The 20,543-nt window shown below is 45.4% G+C and overlaps 1 protein-coding gene across 1 annotated transcript in view; it reads right to left on the bottom strand.

Moving 5' to 3' along the window:
- Positions 1 to 20,543, bottom strand: part of LOC115171784 (ATP-binding cassette sub-family A member 3) — a 93,086-nt gene that overhangs the window by 56,535 nt on the left and 16,008 nt on the right. Inside the window, exons 3-4 of the mRNA XM_029728919.1 lie at positions 14,423 to 14,681; positions 7,151 to 7,278 (exon numbers count right to left, since the gene is read on the bottom strand). Of these exons, the coding sequence (XP_029584779.1) occupies positions 7,151 to 7,278; positions 14,423 to 14,681 (387 nt within the window). The remainder of the gene's footprint in view (positions 1 to 7,150; positions 7,279 to 14,422; positions 14,682 to 20,543) is intronic.

The raw sequence follows: 20,543 nt of genomic DNA, 5'->3' as shown, positions 1-20,543 counted from the left end.
CTACTCAGAATATTGCAAAATGTGCTTTTGCCGAAAAGCTATTTTAAAATCTGACACCGCAATTGCATAAAGGAGTTCTGTATCTATAATTCTTAAAATAATTGTTATGTATTTTGTGAACGTTAATCGTGAGTAATTAAGTAAATTCACCGGAAGTTTGCGGTGGGTATGCTAGTTCTGAACATCACATGCTAATGTAAAAAGCTGGTTTTTGATATAAATATGAACTTGATTGAACAAAACATGCATGTATTGTATAACATAATGTCCTAGGAGTGTCATCTGATGACGATCAAAGGTTAGTGCTGCATTTAGCTGTGGTTTTGGTTTTTGTGACATTTAGGCTTGCTTTGAAAATGGCTGTGTGATTATTTTTGGCAGGGTACTCTCCTGACATAATCTAATGTTCTGCTTTCGCTGTAAAGCCTTTTTGAAATCGGACAGTGTGGTTAGATTAACGAGAGTCTTTCAAATGGTGTAAAATAGTCATATGTTTGAGAAATTAAAGTTATAGCATTTATGAGGTATTTGTATTTCGCGCCACGCGATTCCACTGAGTGGGACGCTAGCCCAGGGAAGTTAATCAGAACAGTTTTTTCAGTTGTGCTAACATTATTGCAAAAAGGTTTTCTAATGATCAATTACCCTTTTAAAATGATAAACTTGGATTAGCTAACACAACGTGGCATTGGAACACAGGAGTGATGGTTGCTGATAGCGTCCCACCTTGCCCAGGGAGGTTAACACAGTGTCCAAAGAAGGGCCAGAAGCATTCAGAATGGTGTCGTCTGTGTAGAGATGGATCAGAGAATCACCAGCAGCAAGAGCGACATCACTGATGTATACAGAGAAAAGAGTCAGCCCGAGGTTTCAACCCTGTGGCACCCCCATAGAGATTGCCAGAGGTCCAGACAACAGGCCCTGCAATTTGACACACTGAACTCGAGAAGTAGTTGGTAAACCAGGCGAGGCAGTCATTTGAGAAACCAAGGACGTTGAGTCTGCCGATAAGAATGTGGTGATTGACAGAGTCGAAAGCCTTGGCCAGGTCGATGAATACAGCTGCACAGTATTGTCTCTTATCAATGGCGGTTATGATATCATTTAGGACCTTGAGCGTGGCTGAGGTGCACCCATGACCAGCTCGGAAACCAGATTACATAGCGGAGAAGGTACGGTGGGATTCGAAATGGTTGGTGATCTGTTCGTTAACTTGGCTTTCGAAGACCTTAGAAAGGCAGGGTAGGATATAGGTCGGTAGCAGTTTGGGTCTACAGTGTCTACCCCGTTGAAGAGGGGGATGACCGCGGCAGATTTCCAATCTTTGGGGATCTCAGACGCTACGAAAGAGAGGTTGAACAGGTTAGTATTAGGGGTTGCAACAATTTCTGAGAATAATTTTAGAAAGAGAGGGTGTAGATTGTCTAGCCCGGCTGATTTGCATGGGTCCAGATTTTGCAGCTCTTTCAGAACATCGGCTATCTGGATTTGGGTGAAGGAGAAATGGGGGAGGCTTGGGCAAGTTGCTGTGGGGGGTGCAGGGCTGTTGTCCAGAGTAGGGGTAGCCAGGTGGAAAGCATGGCCAGCCGTAGAAAAATGCTTATTGAAATTCTCAATTATCGCGGATTTATCGGTGGTGACAGTGTTTCCTAGCCTCAGTGCAGTGGGCAGCTGGGAGGAGGTGCTCTTATTCTCCATGGACTTTACAGTGTCCCAGGACGTTTTGGAGTTTGTGCTACAGGATGCACATTTCTGTTTGAAAAAGCTAGCCTTAGCTTTCCTAACTGCCTGTGTATATTGGTTCCTGACTTACCTGAAAAGTTGCATATCGCGGGGGCAATTAGATGCTAATGCAGTACACCACAGGATGCTTTTGTGCTGGTCAAGGGCAGTCAGGTCTGGAGTGAACCAAGGGCTATATCTGTTCCTGGTTACACATTTTTTGAATGGGGCATGCTTATTTAAGATGGTGAGGAAAGCACTTTTAAAGAGCAACCAGGCATCCTCTACTGACGGAATGAGGTCAATATCCTTTCAGGATACCCGGGGCAGGTCAATTAGAAAGGCCTGCTCGCTGAAGTGTTTTAAAGAGCGTTTGACAGTGATGAGGGGTGGTCGTTTGACCGCAGACCCATTACGGACGCAGGCAATGAGGCAGTGATCGCTGAGATCCTGGTTGAAGACAGCAATAAATGCATGTGTTAATAAATAATAAATGCATGTGTTACCTATCTTTCAACACCACATCCACGTGGGTCAGCAGGTTGGTTGAGGTTTTCCCCCTCTATCCAGCAAGGAGAGGATTCAGATAGTCTTTCCCAGTTCGTCCAAATACGCTCACTGTCATGCATCTCATCTACCTTCTACCCGTTCCCTCACCCCGTCCCTTCCCAGTCTCGAAGCCTGCATCTCTCCTTCACCAATAATGAATGAATAAACTAAGAAACAATTTATTGGTTTGTTAGAAAACAGGCAGGCATACAGCGCAACAATCGATTGGTCAACATTTTTAAACGCGTATTTTTCCATATATAGACACACCCTATGTGTTTTACTAAAATCAACTATACTGCTCAAAAAAATAAAGGGAACACTTAAACAACACAATGTAACTCCAAGTCAATCACACTTCTGTGAAATCAAACTGTCCACTTAAGAAGCAACACTGATTGACAAATTTCACATGCCGTTGTGCAAATGGAATAGACAACAGGTGGAAATTATAGGCAATTAGCAAGACACCCCCAATAAAGGAGTTGTTCTGCAGGTGGTGACCACAGACCACTTCTCAGTTCCTATGCTTCCTGGCTGATGTTTTGGTCACTTTTGAATGCTGGCGGTGCTTTCACTCTAGTGGTAGCATGAGACGGAGTCTACAACCCACACAAGTGGCTCAGGTAGTGCAGCTCATCCAGGATGGCACATCAATGCGAGCTGTGGCAAGAAGGTTTGCTGTGTCTGTCAGCGTAGTGTCCAGAGCATGGAGGCGCTACCAGGAGACAGGCCAGTACATCAGGAGACGTGGAGGAGGCCATAGGAGGGCAACAATCCAGCAGCAGGACCGCTACCTCCGCCTTTGTGCAAGGAGGAGCAGGAGAAGCACTGCCAGAGCCCTGCAAACTGACCTCCAGCAGGCCACAAATGTGCATGTGTCTGCTCAAACGGTCAGAAACAGACTCCATGAGGGTGGTATGAGGGCCCGACGTCCACAGGTGGGGGTTGTGCTTACAGCCCAACACCGTGCAGGACGTTTGGCATTTGCCAGAGAACACCAAGATTGGCAAATTCGCCACTGGCGCCCTGTGCTCTTCACAGATGAAAGCAGGTTCACACTGAGCACATGTGACCGACGTGACAGAGTCTGGAGACGCCGTGGAGAACGTTCTGCTGCCTGCAACATCCTCCAGCATGACCGGTTTGGCGGTGGGTCAGTCATGGTGTGGGGTGGCATTTCTTTGGGGGGCCGCACAGCCCTCCATGTGCTCGCCAGAGGTAGCCTGACTGCCATTAGGTACCGAGATGAGATCCTCAGACCCCTTGTGAGACCATATGCTGGTGCGGTTGGCCCTGGGTTCCTCCTAATGCAAGACAACGCTAGACCTCATGTGGCTGGAGTGTGTCAGCAGTTCCTGCAAGAGGAAGGCATTGATGCTATGGACTGGCCCGCCCGTTCCCCAGACCTGAATCCAATTGAGCACATCTGGGACATCATGTCTCGCTCCATCCACCAACGCCACGTTGCACCACAGACTGTCCAGGAGTTGGCGGATGCTTTAGTCCAGGTCTGGGAGGAGATCCCTCAGGAGACCATCCGTCACCTCATCAGGAGCATGCCCAGGCGTTGTAGGGAGTTTATACAGGCACGTGGAGGCCACACACACTACTGAGCCTCATTTTGACTTGTTTTAAGGACGTTACATCAAAGTTGGATCAGCCTGTAGTGTGGTTTTCCACTTTAATTTTGAGTGTGACTCCAAATCCAGACCTCCATGGATTGATAAATTGGATTTCCATTGATTATTTATTTTGATTTTGTTGTCAGCACATTCAACTATGTAAAGAAAAAAGTATTTAATTAGATTATTTCATTCATTCAGATCTAGGATGTGTTATTTTAGTGTTCCCTTTATTTTTTTGAGCAGTGTATATACATTGAGTTTGTCTGATGCTTTAAGCACACTGATGAAATAAGACAAATTACTAAAGAGGGAGCCAGAGATCAAGATAACCAGGAAAAAAAGATAAAAAACCTGACCCGACCATTCTCCTCCCGCTCCTGCTGGCTTTCGCAGATTCCGCCCTTACTCTCTTGAAGTTTCCGGTAATAGGCCAATTTATCTTAATATTTCTACCGATCTGCATGCCAGTTATGGTTATGTGGAACTGTTTCATTTCATTTATAAATATGCCTTTGTATCTCAAAATCATTGTCATGTGTTTAATCATAATTCTATTAAAATCTAAGTGAAAATGATACAAACCTAAAAAGTAACTTATTTTGCCATTGCCAACTATGTAAAAATACCCTATATAAAGCAAACAAATAAAAACATTGCAGCCTTAAGGTAGAAAATATCCTGATAAAAATAAATATAGAAAATCACATTGGCTACATGGCCTGTCTGCAACTAACTTGAAACATTGTATCAACTATTAACTTGGGTCTGGCACAAGCTTAACAAACTTGCAACATTGTATAAAATATTCTGTGCCTTCTGTGCCAGTGTGCTTGAGACAGACAGCTGTAGGCTATTTGCGCAAGGGATAATAAGTAACCAGGTAGGCCTATTTTATGACGTTTCGACTGGATCAGAGCATGATATTTTTCCCTTTCACACTGAGTGGTTATTGAAAGGGAGGGAACTGGAATGATTTTTCAAATACATTGAGGAACTATTGTAATTCACAATGGACGTAAAAACAGAGTTTGTTTGCTTGCTATTTGAGGTGAAGAAAACATGACTTTGAGAAGCTCCACAGCTCATTAATGGTGGTGTTTTAAGGCAATCAGAAAGAATATCAGATCCCCCAAATGGGCACATTTCTATGCCTACATTTGCGTACTTCGACTATGACTAAAGTCACAAAATTCGTAAATGGAATGAAATTTGTATTTTATTTTTTCTCACAAGTGTAGCATAGATTGTATGCTCCGCAAACAACGTGTCTTCTCTGACAATGACAAAGGTAAAAGACAGGAATAACAATAAATTGAATGCATTAACAGAAATTACCGTAATCAAACACACAATGTAGATCAGAAATAATAGGAATTCACGGTAAATGTACTACTGGTGATATATGTATTGTATTGGAGGGAGAGAGCACAGTAAGATGTGCATTGTGCATCTTAGCCACACTTACCTTCTTGGACTGTGCCATCCCCCGCAGCCTACACAATGGATTAGTTCACTGAGATGGGTGCGAATAAGACAGGTGTCTCGTGTTGAATAAAATAAAATACACAGTGCTTTCGGAAAGTATTCAGACCCCTTAACTTTTTCCACATTTTGTTACGGTACAATGTTATTATAAAATGGATTTGTTGTTTTTCCCCCTCATCAATCTACACCCTATACCCCATAATAACAAAGCAAAAACAGGTTTTTAGAAATGTTTGCTAATTTATAAAAAATAAAAAACTGAAATATGACATTTACAAAAGTATTCAGACCTTTTACTCAGTACTTTGTTGAAGCACCTTTGGCAGCGATTACAACCTCAAGTCTTCTTGGGTATGACGCTACAAGCTTGGCACACCTGTATTTGGGGAGTTTCTCCCATTCTTCTCTACAGAACCTCTCAAGCTCTGTCAGGTTGGATGGGGAGCGTTGCTGCACAGCTATTTTCAGGTCTCTCCAGAGATGTTCAAATCGGGTTCAAGTCCAGGCTCTGGCAGGGCCACTCAAGGACATTCAGAGATTTGTCCCGAAACCACTCCTGCGTTGTCTTGGCTGTGCTTAGGTTTGTTGTCCTGTTGGAAGGTGAACCTTCGCCTCAGTCTGAGGTCCTGAGTGCTCTAGAGCAGGTTTTCATCAAGGATCTCTCTGTACTTTGCTCCGTTCATCTTTGCCTCGATCCTGACTAGTTTCCCAGTCCCTGATACTGAAAAACCTCCCCACAGCATGATGCTGCCACCACCATGCTTCACCGTGGGGATGGTGCCCGGTTTCCTCCAGACATGACGCTTGCCATTCAAGAGTTAGATCTTGGCTTCATCAGACCAGAGAATCTTGTTTCTCATGGTCTGAGTCTTTAGGTGCTGTCATGTGCCTTTTAATGAAGAGTGGCTCCATCTGGTCACTCTACCATAAAGGCCGGATTGGTGGAGTGCTGCAGAGATGGGAGAACCTTTCAGAAGGACAACTATCGCCACAGAGGAACTCTGGAGCTCTGTCAGAGTGACCATCTGGTTCTTGGTCACCTCCCTGAACCAAGACCCGTCTCCCCCGATTGCTCAGTTTGGCCGGGCCGGCCAGCTCTAAGACGAGTCTTGGTGGTTCCAAATTTCTTCCATTTAAGAATGATGGAGGCCACTGTGTTATTGGGGACCTTCAATGCTGCATACATTTTTAGGTACCCTTCCCCAGATTTGTGCCTCAACACAACCCTGTCTCTACAGACAATTCCTTCAACCTCATGGCTTGGTTTTTGCTCTGACATTCACTGTCAACTGTGGGACCTTATATAGACAGTTGTGTGCCTTTCCAAATTATGTCCAATGAATTGAATCTACCACAGGTGGACTCCAATCAAGTTGTAGAAACAGGATGTACTTGAGCTAAATTTTGAGTCTCATAGCAAAGAGTCTGAATACTTATGTAAATAAGGTATCTGTTTTTTTCTGTTTTTTTAATACATTTGCACAAAAGTCTAAAAACCTATTTTCACTGTCATTATGGGGTATTGTCTGTTGATTGTGGAGGATATTTTTTTAATGCACTTTAGATTAAGGCTGTAACGTAACAAAATGTGGAAAAAGTCAAGAGGTCTGAATACTTTCCAAAGGCATATATATTTGCTACTGCTCGACAAAAAATGAAAAAACCTCGGACGATCAACAGCCTATCGACCAAACAATCGACCAGGCGACTAATTGGGGTAAGGCCTAAGTGCAATACAAACTATATGAATACACTGTTAAACCAACCTGTTGGGGAAGTGGCTCGTCATCGTGAGTGAAGGAGTGCTCAAACACCACAGCAGCCAGAACCTTCCGAGACTGAGGGTCCTTCCTCACAAAGTCCTCAAATTGCTCCTCTGTCTCAAACCCATGCACTGTTGGGGCAAACGGAGAGAGAGAACGTTATTTGAAGTGACAAAATCCCATGTCATGTCTACCAATTTTTCACAGTGACTCTCCCTTGAACTTCTTTGGGATTGGTGTCCCTTCCACGGGATGGTTGAGCAAACATAGGCTAATGCGATTAGCATGAGGTTGTAAGTAACAAGAACATTTCCCAGGACATATGGGATATTGGCAGAAAGCTTAAATTCTTGTTAATCTAACTGCACTGTCCAATTTACAGTAGCAATTACAGTGAAAGAATACCATGCTATTGTTTGAGGAGAGTGCACAATTTTGAACATGAAAAGTTATTAATAAACAAAAGGCACATTTCGGCAGTCTTGAAAAAAAAATACATAAATGCAATGGTTCATTGGATCAGTCTAAAACGTTGCACATACACTGCTGCCATCTAGTGGCCAAAATCTAAATTGCACCTGGGCTGGAATAATACACTATGGCCTTTCTCTTGCATTTCAAATATGGTCAAAAAAAAATACAAAAGAATGGGGTTTTTTTTCTTTGTATTATCTTTTACCAGATCTATTGTGTTATATTCTCTTACATTCCTTTCACATTTACACAAACTTCAAAGTGATTCATTTCAAATGGTACCAAGAATATGCATATCCTTGCTTCTGGGCCTGAACAACAGGCAATTAGATTTGGGAAAGTCATTTTAGGCGAAAATTGAAAAAAAGGGGCGGATCCTTAATTAACCTTGTGAACTCTACCAGTTGACATGGAGACATACAGTAAGAAGAGAAACAAGTGGCAGGAACAGAACAGTCACACACGCAAAGACAGACAGATCCTCTCTCTGTACTACCCTGGTTTGAAAGCCAGCCAGCTGTGAAATAAGCCTCACTTTCACCCCGTGTTCCAGGTACGGAAAACAAACAATATCATATCTTGAGCTCAAAATATGTTTTCTATTCATTTATAGAGTTGTCTACCGCTCCCATAGATTTCAACATACTCTGTTAATCTTATCTTGAGCACTGGTATTCAGGCCCACACACACACACATGCACACACAGGCCCTCTCACTCTAAAACAGTTCAAAATCAAAAGTAGCAGTCGGTATCTGCTGCCACCAGCTCCTCCTCATTGACTGCACCAGATTTGCCCGTTCTTACTGTGAGATGTTACCCCACTCTTCCACCAAGGCACCTGCAAGGACCAAGACATTTCTGGGGGGGGCCCTAGCCCTCGCCCTCCGATCCAACAGGTCCCAGACGTGCTCAATGTGATTGAGATCCAGGCTCTTCACTGGCCATGGCAAAACACTGACATTCCTGTCTTGCAGGAAATCACACACAGAATGAGCAGTATGGCTGGTGACATTGTCATGCTGGAGGTTCATGTCAGGATGAGTCTGCAGGAAGGCTACCACATGAGGGAGGAGGATGTCTTCCCTGTAACGCACAGCGTTGAGATTGCCTGCATTGACAACAAGCTCAGTCCGATGGCGCTGTGACACACCGCCCCAGACCATGACGGACCCTCCACCTCCAAATCGATCCCGCTCCAGAATACAGGCCTCAGTGTACCGCTCATTCCTTCGACGATAAACGCGAATCCGACCATCACCCCTGGTGAGACAAAACCGCGACTCGTCAGTGAAGAGCACTTTTTGCCAGTCCTGTCTGGTCCAGCGACGGTGGGTTTGTGCCCATAGGTGACGTTGTTGCCGGTGATGTCTGGTGAGGACCTGCCTTACAACAGGCCTACAAGCCCTCAGTTCAGCCTCTCTCAGCCTATTGCGAACAGTCTGAGCACTGATGGAGGGATTGTGCGTTCCTGGTGTAACTCAGGCAGTTGTTGTTGGCATCCTGTACCTGTCCCGCAGGTGTGATGTTCTGCCACTACGAGGACGATCAGCTGTCCGTCCTGTCTCCCTGTAGCGCTATCTTAGGCGTCGCACAGTACGGACATTGCAATTTATTGCCCTGGGCACATCTGCAGTCCTCATGCCTCCATGCAGCATGCCTAAGGCACGTTCACGCAGATGAGCAGGGACCCTGGGCATCTTTCTTTTGGTGTTTTTTAGAGTCAGTCATAACTGTGACCTTAATTGAATTGGTTAATTGAACAAGCATGGGAAACACTGTTTAAACCCTTTACAATGAAGATCTGTGAAATTATTTGGATTTCTACTATTTATCTTTGAAAGACAAAATCCTGAAAAAGGGATGTTTCTTTTTTTGCTGAGTTTATTTATTTTTTCCTGTCCCTTTTTCATATTGATTCTATACTGAACAAAAATATAAATACAACATGTAAAGTGTTGGTCCCATGTTTCATGAGCTGAAGTAAAATAAAAATCACAGAAATGTTTCATACACACAGAAAGCTTATTTCTCTCCAATTGTGTGCCCAAATTTGTTTACATCCCTGTTAGTGAGCATTTCTCCTTTGCCAAGAAAATCCATCCACCTGACAGCAGCAGCTTATCAAGAAGCTGATTAAACAGCATGATCAATGTACAGGTGCACCTTGTGCTGGGGACAAAAAAAGGCCACTAAAGTGTACTCTAAAGTTTTGTCACACAACACAATGCCACAGATGTCTCAAGTTGAGGGAGCATGAAATTGGCATGCTGACTTCAGGAATGTCCAGCAGAGCTGTTCCCAGATACTTTAATGTTAATTTCTCTACCATATGCCGCCTCCAATGTCATTTTAGAGAATTTGGCAACCGGCCTCACAGGCGCAGACCACGTGTAACCACACCAGCCCAGGACTTCCACATCCTCTTCTTCACCTGGCGGGATCGTCTGAGTGCGGCCCTTTTGTGGGGAAAAACTCCCCAGTGCGTGGGCACACCCACGTCTGCGCCCCTGACAAGTGATGTGAAATGCATAGATTAGGGCATAATTTATTTATTTCAATTGATTGATATCCTTCTATGAACTCAGTATAGTCGCTGAAATTGTTCCATGTTGCATTTATATTTTTGTAAAGTGTATTTGTATAATCTATTACAAGATGCGCATACATTTTAACGTGTCATACCCTGTTAAGCGTTATTCTACATGCATGACATTCTAAACCTCCATAGTGACCGCTCCCTTCCCCCTCCTCTCACAATCTAAATTATTCAGAGCGTTGACCTCAGATGGGCTAATGTGTGTGTGTGTGTGTGTGTGTGTGTGTGTGTGTGTGTGCGTGCGCACGCGAGCGTGTCCATCCGTCCTGCGGCACCAGACTGACAGGCTACGGGGGTGAGCTCCTCTCCATCTCCCCCGCCTCCCCATCTGAATCAGATAGTGAAGAGACTGGCAGGGCCATACATGTTGCCTGAGGAGTCAGGCGCCATTTCTGGAGGAACCAGTATTCCCAAGACAGCTGAGGCTGGTATGCGAGCCTACAATAACACCAGGGCAGTGGTACGTGCTTTACTACCACAACAACATCCAGTCATACTGCATAGTGGTACATGATATACTACCACAACAACATCCAGTCATACTGCATAGTGGTACATGATATACTACCACAACAACATCCAGTCATACTGCATAGTGGTACATGATATACTACCACAACAACATCCAGTCATACTGCATAGTGGTACATGATATACTACCACAACAACATCCAGGTATACTGCATAGTGGTACATGCTATACTACCACAACAACATCCAGTCATACTGCATAGTGGTACATGCTATACTACCACAACAACATCCAGTCATACTGCATAGTGGTACATGATATACTACCACAACAACATCCAGTCATACTGCATAGTGGTACATGATATACTACCACAACAACATCCAGGTATACTGCATAGTGGTACATGATATACTACCACAACAACATCCAGTTATATAGCATAGTGGTACATGCTATACTACCACAACAACATCCAGTTATATAGCAGAGTGGTACATGCTATACTACCACAACAACATCCAGTTATATAGCATAGTGGTGGTACATGCATTACTACCACAAGAACATCAAGTCATAATGCATAGTGGTAGATGATATACTACCACAACAACATCCAGTCATACTGCATAGTGGTACATGATATACTACCACAACAACATCCAGTTATATAGCATAGTGGTACATGCTATACTACCACAACAACATCCAGTTATATAGCAGAGTGGTACATGCTATACTACCACAACAACATCCAGTTATATAGCATAGTGGTGGTACATGCATTACTACCACAAGAACATCCAGTCATACTGCATAGTGGTACATGATATACTACCACAACAACATCCAGTCATACTGCATAGTGGTACATGATATACTACCACAACAACATCCAGTCATACTGCATAGTGGTACATGCTATACTACCACAACAACATCCAGTTATATAGCAGAGTGGTACATGCTATACTACCACAACAACATCCAGTTATATAGCATAGTGGTGGTACATGCATTACTACCACAAGAACATCCAGTCATACTGCATAGTGGTACGTGCATTACTACCACAACAACATCCAGTCATACTGCATAGTGGTACATGCTATACTACCACAACAACATCCAGTTATATAGCAGAGTGGTACATGCTATACTACCACAACAACATCCAGTCATACTGCATAGAGGTACATGATATACTACCACAACAACATCCAGTTATATAGCATAGTGGTGGTACATGCTATACTACCACAACAACATCCAGTCATACTGCATAGTGGTACATGATATACTACCACAACAACATCCAGTTATATAGCATAGTGGTGGTACATGCTATACTACCACAACAACATCCAGTCATACTGCATAGTGGTACATGCTTTACTACCACAACAACATCCAGTCATACTGCATAGTGGTACATGCTATACTACCACAACAACATCCAGTCATACTGCATAGTGGTACATGCTTTACTACCACAACAACATCCAGTCATACTGCATAGTGGTACATGCTATACTACCACAACAACATCCAGTTATATAGCAGAGTGGTACATGCTATACTACCACAACAACATCCAGTTGATAGATGAGCAGATGATGATGTGCACGTAGAAATACTGGTGTGCAAAAGAGCAGAAAAGTAAATAAAAACAATATGGGGATGAGGTAGGTAGATTGGGTGGGCTATTTACAGGTGGGCCATGTACAGCTGCAGCGATCAGTTAGCTGCTCAGATAGCTGATGTTTAAAGTTAGTGAGGGAAATATAAGTCTCCAGCTTCAGCGATTTTTTGCGATTCGTTCCAGTCACTGGCAGCAGAGAACTGGAAGGAAAGGCGGCCAAAGGAGGTGTTGGCTTTGGGGATGATCAGTGAGTTATACCTGCTGGAGCACGTGCTACGGGTGAGTGTTGTTATCGTGACCAGTGAGCTGAGATAAGGCGGAGCTTTACCTAGCAAAGACTTATAGATGACCTGGAGCCAGTGGGTCTGGCGACGAATATGTAGCGAGGGCCAGCCGACTAGAGCATACAGGTTGCAGTGGTGGGTGGTATAAGGGGATTTGGTGACAAAACGGATGGCATAGCTATGGTAGCCAAAATAAATTCCCTGCCCAGCATTTTTATACATGCCCCTAAGCATGATGGGATGTTCATTGCTTAATTAACTCAGGAATCACACCTGTATGGAAGCACCTGCTTTCAAATTCTTATATTTTGGCAGCTACCTGTATATCTGCAATAGCATCAAAGCAGTGGCACAGGCTACTGGGCCTACTATTACAGGCTACTGGGCCTACTATAACAGGCCCAGTAGGGCCTACTATAACAGGCCCAGTAGGGTCTACTATAACAGGCCCAGTAGGGTCTACTATAACAGGCCCAGTAGGGTCTACTATAACAGGCCCAGTAGGGTCTACTATAACAGGCCCAGTAGGGCCTACTATAACAGGCCCAGTAGGGCCTACTATAACAGGCCCAGTAGGGTCTACTATAACAGGCCCAGTAGGGCCTACTATAACAGGCCCAGTAGGGCCTACTATAACAGGCCCAGTAGGGCCTACTATAACAGGCCCAGTAGGGCCTACTATAACAGGCTACTGGGCCTACTATAACAGGCTACTGGGCCTACTATAACAACATTTGTAGATTTATATTGAATAGATCAGCCTACAACAGTACAACAACACATAAGGCAGTGAAACAGGTTCAACTATAACATAGTAGATTCCTATTGAATAGAGATTTGCCTTTACAGTATCAAAGCTGTGCCACTGGTTACAGAAACAGCAACATCCCCCCTAATGCCTAGCATAGAGTGTAATTGGCAAAATGCAAGCCACAGGAAGAGATCATTTACCTACAGTGGCACTGGGACAAAAGTGTGATTCAATTCGATGAATGGCAATGTGGGCTTTGCTTTCCAAGGAAAGTGGGGTCATTACAGTAACAGTATTGTATGTGACTGGGTTTCAAATGCTCAGGGCTTTCTTTAACACTATAGCCAATGATCTTTACAGGTCCATGCTTATAGAATCTCACAAATCTGGACTTAAATTATACAATTGTCCTCTGAACAGCTAAGGGCAGCGGAGGGGTCATCATTCACAGAGCAGGATGCAGTAACAAGCTGTCACACAAACACACTGTAAGTAACCCCAAATTAACTTGAACTCATCAAAGCAAATAATGTTCTCTGTTCGAGACAATGACACACTGACTACACCTGGGCAACCCAAGCTAAACTGTACATTTGCATTAGGTTTTCCATCCATTTTTGTATCAATTATAAGCTACCACTCCATGCAGGACACAGTGACCAGCACAGAGATTAGGTCCCAGTCACCTCACAACAGAACACAGACACAGGCTGGACAGACAGACGGAGCCTCTGCTACAAAGACTTGGCAGACCAACCCCATCTTCTGTCTATGAGATGGCCTCTCACTGTAGGACGTACTTACACTGGCAGAACTGAGCTTGTTTTCATGCTAAAGACAGTATGTTTTCTCCAGCAGAGGAACATCTTGTGTTCAGAGGTTTTAGTCATACTCAACATCATCATCCGTTCCCATCTAAACCATCATCGTTATTATCATCACATCATCAGAACCATATGGCTACAACCATGGTTAAAAGTTCCACTCTGCCACGTCCTCGTCACCATTATGTTTCTGTGCTCTCCACAGCCCTCACACCCTCTCCTTTACTCACCTGAACTGATGACGGGGTCCAGGCTGCGCTGCACGTCCTCCGCCACCCGCCGCACCACACTGGCGTTGCCCGGCACGTAGGCCAACTGGTAGTGATGGTAGTTGTCCAGTGGGTACTGCAGGCCATCCACAGAGAAGCTCTGGTAGAGCGTGGCGTTGGGGTAGTCCTTGAAGGGCACGTTTTCGCGCAGCACGATGAGGATTCCTGAGAAGAGCAGGGGCAGGGCGATCTCCACAAGAGTCACCAGGATCTGACGCTTCTGTAGGGGGGGAGAGAAAGGATGTATTGGCAGAGGAAAGAAACAAAGTGGTAGAGGAACATCAGCCAAGGTTTTAGAAAGAGAGAAGAGAGATCAGTGAGCTGTGCATGACAGAACATTCGTCACCTAAATCATCAAAAGCCTGGAGTTAGTAGATAGTAAATCAAAGTGATTACTATGGAATATGAATTCTCTCTATGACCTTTGACACCGGACGTGGCTCAGACTGGAAAAACTATCCATTAGCAGTAGTGTAATGTACATTTCCATAGTTTCCGAAGAAAATTGGTGATTTAATGTTAGATGAAATGTCCAAGCTGCCATTTGACCAGATCAGTTGAGACATCAATTATTTGAACGCTCATAGGAGAGATACGGTGCATTTCACAAGTTCCTCTGCTCATAGGATATGTGAAGGCCACCACTTGTACAGTGACTGGAGAAAGCAGCAGCTTGGACAGTGTTCAATTATCACAGTGGAGATGCTCTCATCTCATTCTCACAGGTCAGGGCTGAACCTAAACAGATATTTCTGGAGACATTGCCATACAGAGTGAGTGTGTACCATAGAGCACAACAGTATCCAAGAGATAGTTTCATGGGGCCACCGAGTCCCCTTGGCAATGTTACTGGGACAACAGGACTAAAATCAAATCCTACTATGCCGGCTCTGACTCTCCTCGGATGTGGCAGGGCTTGCAAACTATCATGGATTACAAAGATTAACGTGATCCTACCAGACAAGCTAAATTCCTATTCTCGCATCGAGGCCAGCAACACTGAACCATGCATGAGAGAACTAGCTGCTCTGGATCTGTATGATCACGCTCTCCATAGCCGACGTGAGTAAAACATTCAGACGGATTACCAGGTTGCATGCTCAGAGCATGCGCTGACGAGCTGGCAAGTGTCTTCACTGACATTTTTAATCTTGACTATAGCTCAGCGTTTAACAACACAGTGCCCTCCAAGCTCATCACTAAGACCTTGGGACTGCACACCTCCCTCTGCAACTGGATCCTGGTCTTCCTGACGGGCTGTCCCAAGGTGGTGAGGGTAGGCAACAACACATCCACCATACTAACCCTCAACACGGTTGCCCCTCAGTGGTACTTGCTTTGTTCCCTACTGTACTCCCTGTTCACCCACGACTCCAACACCATCAAGTTTGCTGACGACACAACTGTGGTTGGCCTGATCACCGACGATGAAACAGCCTACAGGGAAAAGGTATGCCACCTGGCAGTGTGGTGCCAGGATAACAACCTCTCCCTCAATGTCAGCAAGAAAAGGAGCTGATCGTGGACTAAATGGAAACAGAGGGCCGAGCTCACCCCCATCCACATTGCTGTAGTGGAGCGGGCTCGAGAATTCAAGTTCCTCGGTGTCCACATCACTAAAACATTATCAGGGTCCACACACATACCAACACAGTTGTGAAGAAGGCACGACAATGCCTCTCCCCCTCATGAGGCTGAAAAGATTTGGCATGGGCCCTCAGATCCTCAAAAAGTTATTCAGCTGCAACATTGAGAGCATCTTGACTGGCTGCATCACTGCTTGGTATGGCAACTGCTTGGCATCCGACCTCAAAGTGCAACAGAGGGCAGCGCGTACGGTCCAGAACATCATTGGGGCCGAGCTCCCTGCCATCCAGGACCTCTATACCAAGCAGTGTCAAAGACTCCAGCCACCCAAGTGATATTCGCTCTGCTACCACACAGCAAGCGGTACTGATGAACCAAGTCTGGAACCAACAGGATCCAGTTAACCAATTGCTACCCGGACTATCTGCATTCACCCTTTATGCACCGACTCGTCACATAGGTTGCTGCTACTATTTATTATAATAGCCTGCTGCCTAGTCACTTTAGCCCTACCTATATGTACATACAGCATCTACCTCAATTACAGTGCACACACCTGTCTAAATAAGGTCCCACAGTTGACAGTGCATGTCAGAGTAAAAATCAAGCCATGAGGTCATAGGAATTGTCCTTAGAGCTCCGAGACAGGATTGTGTCGAGGCACATGTCTGAGGAAGGGTACCAAAACATTTCTGCAGCATTGAAGGTCCCGAAGAACACAGTGGCCTCCATCATTCTTAAATGGAAGAAGTTTGGAACCCCCAAGACTCTTCCTAGAACGGGCCGGCCGGCCAGCCAAACTGAGCAATCGAGGGAGAAGGGTCTTGGTCAGGGAGGTGACCAAGAACCCGATGGTCACTCTGACAGAGCTCCAGAGTTCCTCTGTGGAGATGGGAAAAACTTCCAGAAGGACAACCATCTCTGCAGCACTCCACTGATCAGGCCTTTGTGGTTGAGTGGACAGACAGTAGCCACTCCTCAGTAAAAGGCACATGACAGCCTGCTTGGAGTTAATGGCACCTAAAGATTGGCACCTAAAGATAAACAAGATCAAACCGACATTGAATTCTAGACTATATATTGCTGCATGACTTCCAGAGCCGTCCATGCTGATCTCATCGACGACCAGTCTTCTGAGAGCTTTCTTCAGGCCTACTCCCGGTTCACTGCTCTGAGGGGGCATCCCAAAAAGCTATGGTCAGACAGAGGCACAAACTTCTTGGGAGCCAGGCCTGCTCTGAGAGAGCTACACAAGCACCTGGCCTGTTTGCAGAAGGCATCCGTTGAAGACAATGCTGCCAGAAATAGCAGAGTGGCAATGGGACTTTCATCCTGCAGACTCGCCACACAGGAATGGAGCAGCAGAGGCAGCTGTCAAGCTCCTTAAAAGAGCTCTTAACAGTCTTGGTGGAACAACTGGCTGCTACACCTGGGGGGAGTTCCAGACCCTTCTCTACTCTGCAGCCAACTTGACTAATGAGCGACCCATCGACGCCAGGGCACAGGAACAAGAGGACTCAGTGGAGTACTTGACCCCCAACTCCCTTATCCTGGGGCGCACCGGACAGGGAGGTGACATACACGGAATCGACATGGAAACCCGCTCTTGGCGCAGGCTGAGGGCTGTCCAGGCTGGAGTCGACAGGTTCTGGAAGAAATGGAGCGAACTGGCAGGACCAAACTTGTTCATAAGACACAAGTGGCACCGAGCAGAGAGAAGTATCAAGGTTGGAGACGTAGTCTGGATTGCGGACCAGCATGCTCTGAGGGGGCAGTTCCGGCTCGGCCGGGTTGCTACAACATATCCAGACGAGAACGGGGTTGTCCGGGATGTGGACATAACAACCTGCATGGGTCTTCCTGCTTCCATGGTTCCCAGGGCCCGGAGAAAGGACTCTACCATGCACACAAAAATCGTCATTCGCAGGGATGTGCGGAGGTTGGTGATTTTGATTCCTGCTGAAGACCAAGAGGAGGTAAGATAAGTCCTCGCCATGGGTACCCAAAGACTCTGACTCTGTGTTCTTTGCTTAGCTAGCGGGTAACCCTGGGAGGCAACTGAGTGCTTCGAGGGCAAACCTACACTCAGTAGGAGGAAAGGTGGTAGAGCCTACCTCCTTAGTTAATACATGTTTGTTTGTAAATGCCTACAAAGACTGGACTTTAGTTAGAAATTCTCACTGAGAGACTCAAGAGACTGTGCCCTCCTTGGATCTTCGATCAGTCGGCCAAGTGGGAGGTGTTGAGACTTCTAGCTCACTCAGGAAAAGAAAAAAATTAAATTAAATAAAAAAATATGTATATATAAATAGATAAAAGAGAAGCAAATGGGTCTGATGTGTTCAATTAAATGGTGAACGAGTGATTTGTTTAAGTTTCTTAGATGCTCAGATATGTTACGTTATGTGCGCATGCGCAGCTTCACTAGAGACTTAAATTACAGCACCTGGTAATCACTTGACCGCAGACAATCATCAGGAGCACACAGCCCGTTGGTTTATGACCTGTGGTCATTTGATTTAAAATAAAATTAAGGACAAAACACGAGTCATGACATTGTGTGCTTCCTGGTGAGCCTTTTCGGAGGGCTAAATAAAAAAAAATCTGAACACCTATTGTGAGACTATTGTTAATGTACATAGTTAGCTGACTATTGTTAATACAGACCCTAAAGTACATACAGTGAGGGGGAAAAGTATTTGATCCCCTGCTGATTTTGTACGTTTGCCCACTGACAAAGAAATGATCAGTCTATAATTTTAATGGTAGGTTTATTTGAACAGTGAGAGACAGAATAACAACAAAAAAATCCAGAAAAACGCATGTCAAAAATGTTATAAATTGATTTGCATTTTAATGAGGGAAATAAGTATTTGACCCCCTATCAATCAGAAAGATTTCTGGCTCCCAGGTGTCTTTTATACAGGTAACGAGCTGAGATTAGGAGCACACTCTTAAAGGGAGTGCTCCTAATCTCAGTTTCTTACCTGTATAAAAGACACCTGTCCACAGAAGCAATCAATCAATCAGATTCCAAACTCTCCACCATGGCCAAGACCAAAGAGCTCTCCAAGGATGTCAGGGACAAGATTGTAGACCTACACAAGGCTGGAATGGGCTACAAGACCATCGCCAAGCAGCTTGGTGAGAAGGTGACAACAGTTGGTGCGATTATTCGCAAATGCAAGAAACACAAAATAACTGTCAATCTCCCTCGGCCTGGGGCTCCATGCAAGATCTCACCTCGTGGAGTTGCAATGATCATGAGAACGGTGAGGAATCAGCCCAGAACTACACGGGAGGATCTTGTCAATGATCTCAAGGCAGCTGGGACCATAGTCACCAAGAAAACAATTGGTAACACACTACACCGTGAAGGACTGAAATCCTGCAGCGCACACAAGGTCCCCCTGCTCAAGAAAGCACCTATACATCACTTCAAAGGGTCCAAAGAGGTCTAGTGTAGTATACTCGAATGGGTTCGTTCTACTGGTATGTTCCTGAGGAAGAGCGCTCATCACTTGCTGGCACAGCCGGGCTCTTTGCTTCTTGCAAGTGATGCACCTGTTGACCTCCTTCACTGTCCTCCGAACTTGCACAACCCAGGCCTTTCTTTTAGTGTGCAGCAGCGTGGCAGCCACCCCTTCATGATTCGCTTCGTGAGCTTCCCTCGCAAGCAAGGCCCCCAGCCACGACCGGAACGGGATTAAAGGTACAGCGGTTCCGTCTTCATTCCAAGACTGGACTCTACCACCACAAAGTAAGAGTCCATTGTTGTCATCTTTCATCACAACAAGGCAGTTTAAGGTCTATCCTGACAGTGCACGCCGTCTTGGGCTGCAAGGGCTAGGTCTTGGAAAGCCGCTGTTCTCTCTCCCACAGACAGCCTGGGGCCCCTCACCTCCCAGTTTGTTGAGCTCGAGGCTTGGTAGCTTGTCCTCAGCCAGAATTCTGCCGCTCTTTGAACCCAGGCGATTGTTCCACACAATTTAGACAAGCTACTGAATCGTTCGGGCCCGACAAGGCGCACTAGAGCTACACCCCAGGGCTTCCTCTTTGGTCTCTCTACTGCTGGAGTTGGACCTTGGTCTTTCATCTGCGGTCGCGGTGCGGAGTCTTGCAAGTCTGCCCCAACATCAATATTGCTGGGGCCTGAGAATTTTTCTGCCTGAGACCTGGTGACTACAGCTGAGAACGCTCTTCTCTGCAACCTTTTAACTTCATCAGCCACGCTGGTCACTATCTTACTGGCCGTCTTCACAGGCCACTCAGCCTCAGGCCAACTCAGGAACTCTGGGCCTTTTTGCCACTCTGACCCTTCATCGAGTTCCTCAGGAGTTGCTCCCCTTGTGATGATGTCTGCTATGTTCAGGTTGCCCTCAATCCACCTCCAGTCTTCCACTGGTCCAGCCTTCTGGATCTCTCCGATGCGGTTAGCGAAGAAAGTTTGGTAGCCATAGCTATCCTTGTGAATTGCTCCCAGGATTGTTTGGCT

This window comes from Salmo trutta, chromosome 32, assembly GCF_901001165.1.
Source record: "Salmo trutta chromosome 32, fSalTru1.1, whole genome shotgun sequence".
In the NCBI taxonomy this organism is placed as follows: Eukaryota; Metazoa; Chordata; class Actinopteri; order Salmoniformes; family Salmonidae; genus Salmo; species Salmo trutta.
Note: the sequence above shows the minus strand (reverse complement) of the source record. Positions and strands in the feature narration are given on the sequence as shown.